This window comes from Leptopilina boulardi, unplaced genomic scaffold, assembly GCF_019393585.1.
Source record: "Leptopilina boulardi isolate dan_hultmark-lab unplaced genomic scaffold, ZJU_Lbou_2.1 LbouV2_103, whole genome shotgun sequence".
Taxonomy (NCBI): Eukaryota; Metazoa; Arthropoda; class Insecta; order Hymenoptera; family Figitidae; genus Leptopilina; species Leptopilina boulardi.
This window is the reverse complement of record NW_026137645.1, coordinates 96,411-108,560: the sequence shown is the minus strand read 5'-3', so window position 1 is coordinate 108,560 and position 12,150 is coordinate 96,411. Positions and strand designations below refer to the sequence as shown.

General features: G+C 26.6%; 1 protein-coding gene across 2 annotated transcripts in view; it reads left to right on the top strand.

Moving 5' to 3' along the window:
- The window catches only part of LOC127276835 (excitatory amino acid transporter), a 55,130-nt gene that overhangs the window by 29,024 nt on the left and 13,956 nt on the right, over positions 1-12,150 (top strand). For both annotated transcript variants that reach the window (XM_051297509.1, XM_051297518.1), the window contains exons 2-5: positions 2,473-2,598; positions 4,765-4,972; positions 7,350-7,392; positions 7,511-7,767. In XM_051297509.1, the coding sequence (XP_051153466.1) occupies positions 2,473-2,598; positions 4,765-4,972; positions 7,350-7,392; positions 7,511-7,767 (634 nt within the window). The remainder of the gene's footprint in view (positions 1-2,472; positions 2,599-4,764; positions 4,973-7,349; positions 7,393-7,510; positions 7,768-12,150) is intronic.

Sequence of the window (12,150 nt, the reverse complement as noted above, 5' to 3'; positions counted from 1 at the left end):
TCAGAGTACCAAGCTTTAAAAAAGCAAATCCTTTCGGATAAAGATGTTCTTTCTTTTGAATTCGATTATGCACAAAATCTTCCGTTACCTAAAATTTCAGTGTCGGACCAGTATTATAAACGATTGTTATCGCTTTATTTATTTAATGTACATTGTTTTAATTCCAAAAACAGCTACATGTTTCCTCTTTTGGAAGGGTTTATAAAAAAAGGAGCTAATACTGTTTGTAGCTTTTTAAAATATGTAATGGAAAAAGAATTTGTTGAAGGTCGTTTTAAGAAAATTGTATTTTTTTCTGACGCAGCAGGCAGTCAAAATAGAAATTACACCGTAATGCTTTTTTTGCTAGCACTGTCACGCGATCTCAATATTGAAATTTGGCACATTTTCCCAGTCCGTGGGCATTCTTATTGTCAATGTGACAGAAACTTCGGCGTGTATTCAAAAAAAAAAAAAAAATTAGAGCGAATTGAAACAGAAGAAGACTATGTCACATTGATTAAAGAATGCAAGGAACCTCCATTTATTGTTGTGGAATCAGCGAAAGATTTGTTACAAGATTTTGAAAAATCAATTCCGCGTCCACGATTACCGAAAAACATGAGGATTAGCGAAGCGTGTTTAATAAAATATACATCAAATGGTGTTGTCAAATTTTATAATAATTATAAAGAAAACAATCCTTTGTTATTTAACATCAACCTTTCAATTCATCTGAAAGATCTCAAAAATGTTATTCGTCCTCCACAAATTGGTATAACATCTGCTAAAATGAATGATGTTACAAGTTTACTTAAATATCTTTCTCCAAAAGGGCAAAAATTTTTTAATGATTTTTTTAAAACAATTTCTCATAAAAAAAGTTTGGAAGACTCAATTTTTTTAGACGACGAATAGTCTGCTTTTTAAAATACTTATTTAAGTGATTACAAAAAAAAGAGGTTTGCTTTTTAAAAAGGCCAATTTTAAGAATATTTTTTAAACAAAAATTTATATTTGTTAATTTATTAAAATATTTATTTTAGTATTGCATATACTACAAAAAAGCGTGTCTGAATTTAAGACGCTTTAAGTGTCTCAAATACTTTAAAGTAAACATTGACGGTTTCAAAACATTAAACGATTTTTCCAAATCGATTCGCAAGAAATAGCGACATATAAACATTTAATTACAAATTTTAATAATAAATTTCATAAAAAATGTGAAATACGGTACCAATCGAGACGCATTTCTAACAAAAGACATTTTTAAACGTCATAGTGTTTTACATTAAGACACTTTTAAGACGTTCGTTTTTGCTGTGTAAATAAAAAAGCTATGAAATATTACAAAACCGTATTATTTTACGCTCATCGTAGTCAATTTTTTTTTATAAATGTTTTTGAAATAAATAATAATAATAATAATTATTATTATTATTTAATTATAAAAGTGAAAAAGTTAGTTAATAAATACTTTAGCCGTCGATCTTACAATCCATTGGTTTGACAGAACAGAATATTACAGGCACAAAATTTGCTTCAAGAGCGGTCGCGCGCGTTCAGCAAAATGTTGACAGATTTTTTTCTATTGATTTTTATAAAGTAATAATTAACAGAAAACTTATTTATAGTATTTCGAACAACTTCTTCACTGGAAGTTTTCATTTACTAAAAATTCCCCGCATAGATTACGCGTTCAAAGATTATGAAAAAAAAATTTTACCGTTACTCAATAAATATTATTTAACTTAATTATAAATAAACATATTAACTTTTGTAACATATTTTCTCAAAGAGAACATTATAAAGTTTGTTGATATTAAGTTTCATTACAAAATATTAAAAATTGTGCTTTTTCTAGCGAGTTGAATACAAAATTTTAATTAAAAACTCGTTTTCGAAAAAAACGGTTTTTCAAGTTTATTTAAAAAATGATAAAACATACAACTTTTTCTCAGAGGAAAAAAAGATGCAGCTTTTAATTTTAAATAAGAATATGCTTTCAAATATTTTTTATTTTGAATTTTCATTTTTGGTGTCCAGGGGCCAACTATCTACGCCTTCTCAGAGCTATGTCTGGTTCTTGCATCAAGGTGCTCAATTGAAACTTTTTTTTCTATAAATACCAAGTAGGAAATATACTGGTGCTGCACACAATGAACAATATTTTTCTTTTACTTTAAATTGTCACTTAGTATATGACTTAATTAATGGCGATGAATAAAAATATCCGTCGTGTTAACCATAAAATATTACGAAATCAAGAATTGTCAAAATTTTAGAAAAACAAAAGGAACAAAATACGACTAACTTCAAGTGTAGACAGACGGAATGAATGAATGAATACGGAAATTATTATAGTTAATTATTATTATTATTATTATTATTATTATATGACAAAAAAAACAAAAGTTATAAGAAAAACTCATTATTAGAATAAAATTTTTCTATTAATTATTATTAAAATTTTGCATTCATTTCATTTCATAGGGTTTGGCCTGCGTCCTTTGGGCCTCGGCGATGATGCTGTGATGTTAATTAGTTATCCGGGTGAACTGTTTATGAGGTTACTGAAATTGATGATTTTACCTCTAGTTATAGCCAGTCTCATATCTGGTAAGTAAAATCATATAACTTTTCATATATATGATACGAATTATATTATCATTATACATATAAGTATAGAGAATTATTATTAAGCTCCAAAAAAAAAAAAATGTTCTATATTACATTAAACCGATTTAATGGAATTACATGTTACCTGTATAATTGTATTCAAAATTTTAATCTCAAAATTCAATTACGAACTACTTTAACATGGAACAATCTATATTTAGAACAAAGTAATCTCATATTAAGTGGATTCTAATAGCTTCTTGCTTTATCCTCTCATAACAAGAATAATCACATTTAATGTAAAAGGTTTTAATCCTTCTATATATATTAAAAGGAAAAAATTGCAAAATGTGTAATTTAATTATTCTCATATATATACATTATACTTTCCATTTAGTATGGAAAAAATTTTCTCTATTTTAGAGTTTATTATTTACCTCTCAAAATGAGAAGATATTTCTACTTTCTACACAGAAAACCCTTTAATCTGAAATTAGGAATATATTTTTGGCGTCTATTTAAGAATGTTTTATACTTAAATTCAGTATATATTCTTATTTTAAGAATATATATTTAAGAATATTTTATACTTGAATAAAGTATTTATTCTTATTATAAGAATAATATATACGTCACGTATAATATATACTGAATTTAAGCAGAAAATATTTTTAAATATTCGCCAAGAATATATTTTTAAATTTAGTATACGGGTTTTTCTGTGTATAAAGAAGAATATTATTTTCCTCTCAAAGTAAGAGGAATCTCTCTCCCTAAATCTTCTCTTACTAAATTAAGAAGATATGGGTAGTTAAAATCTTTAGATAAGAGGACATATTTATCCCTTTAAATTAAGAAAATATAATTTTTCTATCTAAATAAAAGAAAATTTCTCCTCTTAAATTAAGAATATGCCATTTTCCCGTAAAATGGAGAGGTTATTACTCTTTTTTTTTTTTTTGGTTCTTGTAACCAAATTTTGGTTGGCTGAAACAAAGTCGTAGAGTTATCTCAACCAAACATTTGGTTAAGCCAACCAAATTATTTGGTTGAACATTTTTAAATTCCAACCAAAATTTAGTTACAACAACAAAATAATTTGGTTAACACAACAAAATAATTTGGTCTAAAAAACCAAATGATCGTTGTTGTCCTAACCAAAATTTGGTTGCGACAACCAAATAATTTGATTCGCTGTCAGCGAATGTCAAAAAAAATGTCAGAGGACATTTTTATTCCTTGAAATTAAGAAAATATAGTTTTTTTTATCTAAACGAAAGGACATTTCTCCTCTTAAATTAAGAATGTGTTGTTTTACTCTTAAAAAAAGAGGCCAATACGTTTTTTAAATTAAAAAGGTATAGTTATTCTATCTAAACGAAAGAACATCACAAAAAAAAAAAAATATTCTGAAATTTAGAATTTATACTTGGGACATATTTTAGAATATTTTATACTTCAATTTAGTGTGTAATATTCTTAAAATTAGAATATATTGTTAGTACTTAGTATGTATTCTAAATGCTAAGAATATATACTAAATACTAAGAATATGTACTAAGTATCAAGAATATATTCTAATTTTAAGAATATTACATACTGAATTTAAGAATAAAATATTCTAAAATAGATCCCAAGTATATATATTCTAAATTTCAGAATATTTTTTTTCGTTGATTTCTCCTCTTAAATTAAGAATGTTGTTTTCCTCTCAAAAAAGAGGCTATTACTTTTCTTAAATAAAATATAGTTTTCCACTCTTCGTGAGAGGACATTTTCCCCTCTTATATCAAGATCTAAATTTTACCTATACAAATAATCAGATATTTCTACTCTTAAATTTAGAAGGTGTAGTTTTACTCTCAAAGTGAGAGGACATTCCTTCTCTTAAATTAAGAAGATTTAGTTTTCCTCTTAAAATTAATAAAGAATATGCTTAAATTGAGATTAATTTTTTCCTAAACACAGAGAAAAACTCAAAAAAAGAGTTATTTTTAATTACACGGAAAAAAAATCTTTATCTGGAACAGCGATATGTTTCTCTAGAATAGCGAAAACTTTCGCTATTTTAGTGAAACATATCGCCATTTCAATGAAACTTATCGCTGTTCCAGTTGAAGATTTTTTTCTGTGTATTAAAAAAAAAAATTGTATTATTTTTTGAAGGTTCTGCGAGTTTAAATGCTCGAATGAATGGAATGATTGCCGTTCGGACACTTGTGTATTTTATTCTGACATCATTACTGAATGCAATTCTTGGTGTCAGCCTTGTGATTCTCATTCATCCTGGCGATCCTGGTCTTAAGGAATCGATTGCACCCTCAACGCAAGCGAGGGCGGTCAACATTTTGGATAGTCTTTTGGATCTTGGAAGGTACAATCATTTTATGAGCCAAATTGGCCTTATTTCAAGAAATAATTTTTTTTTCCATTTCTATAAATAGAATAATATATAGAATTTAGTGAATCAGGAGGAAATTTTTTTTTTTTATCACTAAATTGTCAATATTCTATATATGTATAGTGTAGGACTATAAAGGAATTTTCAAATAACATTAAATGAAGCACTCACTTTATACTAGAATAAGATAAAATCTAAACTTTCGACTGTGAGAAAAAAAAATCGAATCACGCCAATGTCTGACCTTAAACTTTCTGGTTTAATTGCGCGCAATTTCACGTTCGTGAACTTGGATTTAGTTTGACTTTTTTTTTTCACTGATAGATTAAGAGCCAAGTAGTCTATTTATATAACTTGATTAAAAATGTTTTGAAATTACGTTTTTTTTTTCTTTAATTTACTATTTTTAAAAAGAAAAGCTTAGCATTAAAATTTATTATTTAAATTTTGTATATTAAATAAAACTTTTTATTAAGTTACATTTAGTTGTGTTAATAATATTTAACAATGGTAATTTTTCAAAAATTGATAATAATAGTTAAATTTTGATAAAAACAATTGTTATGATTTGGAAAATAATTTTATTATAATTATAACTTATTTTTCTTAATATTTCAAAATTTCAAGATTTCCTAATAATTAAATAATGTTCTAACCTTCATGGCACGATATTCTCTAGAGCCAGGAGGCATAGAAGATAATCGGAAAAGTTATTTTTGGATGAAAATGAAATTGATTAGAGAGATACTTGTATAAGATGAGTTTATTAAATTAAAAAGAATTGAAGGTTGATTTTCTATGGTTCAGAGAACATTGTATACTAAATGAAAAATTTACGTAACTCATCATTTTTTATTAAAATTTATTACACAATTCTTTCTCTAAAATAATTTTCATTTTTTTTTTTTAATTATTGATAGTAATTAATTCACCAAAATAAAAGTTATGAAAATAAATTGCAACATAATAAAAATACTTCCCAGATAGCAGGTAAGCTTGCAGCAACCTTGCGGCACAATATTGCCAACCTTGCACGGCAAACTTGCTGCAAGCTTCAAATGTCCCACCTGACCGAAAGCTTGCATGGTAATTGGTAAGCATACCGAAAGAATGCAGTGTAAAGTTACTGCAAGATTGCACAATAAGATTATCGCAAGATTGCTCAGTAAGCTTGCACGGTAAACTTGTAGTAAGGTTGGTGCAAAGTTGCCAAATAACCTTGATTTGAACCTAAAAAAAATTTTTTTTTAATTCTTCGTCTTATTTATATAATTTTATTATATAAATTAGACGAAAGATTTTTTTAAAAAATTTTTTTAGATTTAAAGCAAAATTATTTGGCAACCTTGCACCAACCTTACTACAAGCTTACCGTGCAAGCTTACTGAGCAATCTTGCGATTTGCAGTAACCGAACACTGCAATCTTTCGGTAGGCTTACCATGCAAGCTTTCGGTCTGATGGGACATTTGAAACTTGCCGCAAGGTTTCTACAAGCTTACGTGCCAGCTGAGTTATAACAATTTCAAACTTAGCAATAAAAATTTTAAAATTCTATTATTAATTATTTAAAATTCAATAAATTATTATTTTTTAAAGAGAAAGCAATATTATATAAATTCAATCATTTTCTAAATAAACTGGAATCGATTTTACTAACATTTGTTTACTTCGTCAAAAAAAAAAAAAAAAAAAAAAAATAAATACGAACCAACGCAATAAATTTTGCATGATGAAACTGCTTCTATTATTTAAAAATTGAATTTTTTCTCATACTACAAAACAAATTTAATTTTAATATCTGATAGAAAATTTCTTTAAAAAATTGAAAAAAATAATACAATGTACTACACATGAATTGTTTAATACGAAACAAAATAATCACGTGGAATGATCGTTCGGAAATTCCAAGAGGCACTTTCCACATGAATTGGTTGGTAAATTTATCAGTTCTGCTCCAAAAATTCAATTTTGGACCAAATGACAAAACAGTTTTGTGAAATGATTATCATACTTTTTAAAAAAAAATATATATATAAAAATAACTTATTTTCTGCGAAAAAAAAGTAAGATTCCATCTAGTGCGTTTTTCAAATTTTTCAAGCGGAATTATTTATGATATTGAATATTAGCTTTAAAGGAATGAATAAAAATAGAATATCATCGATCGCAAGTATCTTATTCATGTGAATAAACAATATATATTATATATATATAATGCAAAGATGACACGAAAAATAAAATATATAATATTATTCAAAATTATTTTCAATATCATTGAATTGAAAACATTTTTTTTTTTTCTTCTAAAAATTGGAATATTTCCTAGAAATTTTATTTCCTCATTTCAGAAATATGTTTCCCGAGAATCTCTTTCAAGCAGCCTTTCAACAGGTAAGAAAGAAAATCATTTTATATAGAATTTGAAAAATTCAAATAAAAATATTTCCATTTCTTTCTGTTTTTGATGTTGACATATAAAAAACTAAGAGAAAAAATTTTTTTTTTCCAGGCACATACAGTATATGTTCCAAAGAAACAATTTTTTCAAAACTACTCGGAACGACTTGAAAGTACTGAAGGGCCTCCGGATGAGGAATTGATGAGGGTTATCCAATATCGAAGTGGTACCAATACTTTAGGGATAGTTTTCTTTTGCTTGGTCTTTGGAACTTTCCTTGGCACTTTAGGTGAAAAGGGTCAAGTTGTTATAGACTTTTTTAAGGCTGTTTTCGAGGTCATCATGAGGATGGTTTCCACCGTCATGTGGTAAGAGAAAATTTCTTTACAATTTTACTTTTGAAAAATTTTACCTAAACAAGTCATACATTGCAAAAATACAAGTATCTTATTTTAAGATGTTTTGGTAGCGTTTTCAAGACATCAAGACTTATTAAACATCTTAATGTCTTTAGCACACAAAAAATAAAAAGCTGTTTGGCCGAGACACTACACTAGTCTATTTCCATGTATTTTTTCACGCTGAATCCGAATCCGAGGTCAGAATTATCAGATTGGCTTTTACTTTTGAGATAAACTCAAAAAACTGCTCAGAAAGAAAAATAAAATCAAAAAGTCAGAATTGTTAGATTCGCTCAAATTTTTGAGATAATTGCCAAAAAACTCAAAATACTCAAAATCAGTTTTTTGGAATTATATCTTCAAAATTTGAGCCAATCTGTCAATTCAGAATTTTTATCAGTTTTTGGCGATTTTAGATCAAAGAAATTTTTTTCTGCCGAAACACTACGATAGTGCATTTTCATGTATTTTTTCACGCTGAATCCGAATTCGAAGTCAGAATTGACAGATTGGCTCAAATTTTAAAGATAATTCCAAAAAACTGATTTTGAGTATTTTGAGTTTTTTGTTACTTGCGTTTTTTTGCAATTATCTCAAAAATTTGAGCGAATCTAACAATTCTGACTTTGGATTTAGATTCAGCGACAAAAAATACATGGAATTACACTATCGCAGTGACATTCAAAAATTTTTTAACTTTTTGATTTTATTTTTCTTTCTGAGCAGTTTTTTGAGTTTATCTCAAAAATAAAAGCCAATTTGATAATTCTGACTTCGGATTCGGATTCAGCGTGAAAAAATACATGAAAATAGACTAGTGTAGTGTCTCGGCCAAACCACATTTTACTTTTTGTGTTTATCATAGTTCTTGTTTTGTGTCGAATATATCGTTAAATTTTGTTATATTCATAAACGAGTTAGTCCATACTCTGTTGTTAAAATTATATTATCAATTTTATATTGAAATTATCCAATATACTTAAACGTCCCTGAAGCTGGTCACATAAATAATAGTCATTTGGCCCATGACAATGCTTTACTTACAAAGATACAAATCGACAAAAAAAAAGTGTATCGCGATTACTGGTCATATACATTAATCCTAATGGGCAATATCTCTAAATTATGCCCTATTTTCCAGGAGGCTTAAATATTTTTTTTTCTATACTTTATGTTAAAATAAATAAGAGGAAACAGAAAAATTGTTACTTTGTTCTTTTGTACAAAGTCATTAGTTGTCTTTATGTTTCAAAATAAATAAATGATCTATTTACCTATAGAGCGCTATATTATGTGTAAATTTCATCTCGATCTGAGAACAAATTTTTTTTTTAGTTGGATCACTTCAGAAATTTTCCCCTATATATAGAATAAATTTTTGCGTTCCATTTATAAACAAAAAAGATTTTAAAATTAATACGTACGCACTGTCGAATTTCGGGTTAAACATTGAAAGATACTTTGAGGTTAGGAGTTTATACGAAATTAATAGTAATTTGAAAAAAAAAGAATAAAAAATATTCTGTCAATATTTTTAATCAGCTGCATGCACAAAAAAATTTATATTTCCAAATACGAGTTTTTAAACAATTTATAGAAATGCAATTCTAGAATATAGACAATGCAATTAATGAAAACAATATGTATATTGAAAATTCTTATGTACTTACAAAATCCTGGAAATGATAATTGTTGAACGTCACCAAAAATAGAATGATCTTAATAATTACAAGTTTCCAACACATTAATAACTTCTTTAATATTTAAACGAATGCATTTGACACTTACACAAATATTTGACGAAGAAGTAACACTGCTGTGTATGATATTTAACATTACCGATAGTGAACACGAGGAGCGCTAACCTCGCGTGCCGCGTCACGTGACTGTAAGAATAGAAATTTTTAATTAATTATATGTTTGCTTAATCATTCCACAAATTTATTATTAAAAATTACTAAATTTTCTAATTCTTTTGTAAAATATTCAAGTAAAATAATTAAAAAAGTTAAAATTCTATAATAAAGCTCATTGAGAATGTGTTTACCACTGATCTCTTTATATAACTGGATGAGCGATTGTGTCGCTCACAGTACTTCGATTAGAAGACAGGAAGCGCCATATTGTTCCTTCCCGTTTTTTCAAAAGTAGCGGAAGAATTCAAATAATTTAATGGGATTGAAATATATTGACCATCAAATTAAATAATTATCAATAATTGAAAACATTTTAACGTAATTGATATTATTTTTTTATTATTATTATTATAAAAAAAACATAGTTGCTGTATATTAAATTAAAAAGTAATTAGTTACATAATTAATTTTAATGAACTAATTAAATGTATTAATTTAATTTTTCTAATATAAATATATATATATATATATATATAAATTATAAAGTAGTTTAACATTTAAATTTCGTTTAATTTATTAATTAAAATTTTTTATTACTGGTTCCTGAGAAAAAAAGAAAAAATTATTTCTTTAAAAATCGTTTATCATAAATGTTACCTACTTCAGCTTTGTTTCCTGAGTTTAAAAAAATGTATAGAAAAGTTAAAGTCAAATTTTCTAATTCGTAAATATATGATGAAGGATATTACAAAATATAAATATGCATAAATTTATATTATTATTATATTAACCATTTTCACTTAAATGTTAATTTCAATGATATAAATATTAATAAAAATTCTCGAAAAATCTCCAAATCACTTGTCAAACAAATGTAAACTACTATAGAGATGTCTAACGTGACGTCACCTCCGTCGGTAAAGTCACAGAAAGTAGAGCGATTACCATCGTGGCTCCGAATTTCCATTGGCTTGTATGGGAGATTTCAGAATTCTCTGAAATTAAAAAATAATTCATTATACAAATTTTTATTTCAAATAAAGTAGTAATTTATGCAATACTTATTTGCGTATAATAATTATGTCATCAATAGTTCAACTATTAAAGAATAATAAAAAATCAGAACTATCTGAAGAGAATTTCGTCTGCTACGACTGATTTTTTGTTATTTTTTAATCTTTGAGACATTGATGATATAATTATAAGCAATTACGAATTGCATAAATTACTACTTTATTCGAAACAAAAAAAGTTATAATGGATTATTTTCTAATTTCAGAGAGAATAATTAATTTCTGAAATTTCCCATAAAAGCCCATGGAAACTTGAGGCCACGGAGGTAATAGCTCTCCTGTAAAAAAAGTTGGATAGCGAGAATCGGGAAAACGTATTGAAGCTTGGTATGTTGAATCCGTTATTTGAATTTTAACATATTGGAGTGTTAGGTCGAATCCGTTGTGTGTAGTTAGTAAAATACGTTCGATTGAAAATAGCGTTAAAACGAATGAAAAAACGTTTTAATTGGGATAAAAGTGACCTTTTATTAATAAAAAGGTTAAATAAATTGTGGAGAGACCAGAATTAAGAGAAAAATGGAACTTTCAATTAAAAATAATAGAATTAGGTTATTTAGTAAATGTGTTACCATTGAAGAGAGCTATTCGTCGGGTAAGTATGCTACTGTTTTTACCGACAATGGAAAGTTATTGAATTTAAATTTCTATTGTCGGTATAGAACTGAATAGAATAATTACTTTTTTCTATAAATTAATTAATAGCAGTTAATGTAAATAGTGATTAATAAAGAGACAAAACAAGAAAATTAATTAACCTCCAGAGGGCCGGGGTGGCCACTATAGTGGCCAGTTCCGGTGTCAGGTTTTTTCTACCTTATATTGACTTCATAAGTAGTCAAATTTTCAATTTATAACATGGTGATTTTCAATTAAAAAATGCCGGCCCTCTAAAGGTTAATAATAAATGCTATAATAAATGAAAAGAAATGAGAATAAATAAACTAAATCCTCATTTTAAATGTAAGACAAAATTATTTATTCACGAATATTAATTGATTAATAATAAAAATAACCACAACTTTTTTACATTGCCCATGTATATGTTAAATAAATATATTAAAAAAAGTATAAGGCCTTAAATTAATTTTCTTTTTATACCTTTTATTAACTAAAAACTAAATCAGTTGTAATAATTTTTTACCATTGTCGGTAAAATGAGTAGCATACTTACCCGACGAATAGCTCTCTTCAATGGTAACACATTTACTAAATAACCTAATTCTATTATTTTTAATTGAAAGTTCCATTTTTCTCCTTAATTCTGGTCTCTCCACAATTTATTTAACCTTTTTATTAATAAAAGGTCACTTTTATCCCAATTAAAACGTTTTTTCATTCGTTTTAACGCTATTTTCAATCGAACGTATTGGACTAAATACACACAACGGATTCGACCTAACACTCGAATATGTTAAAAT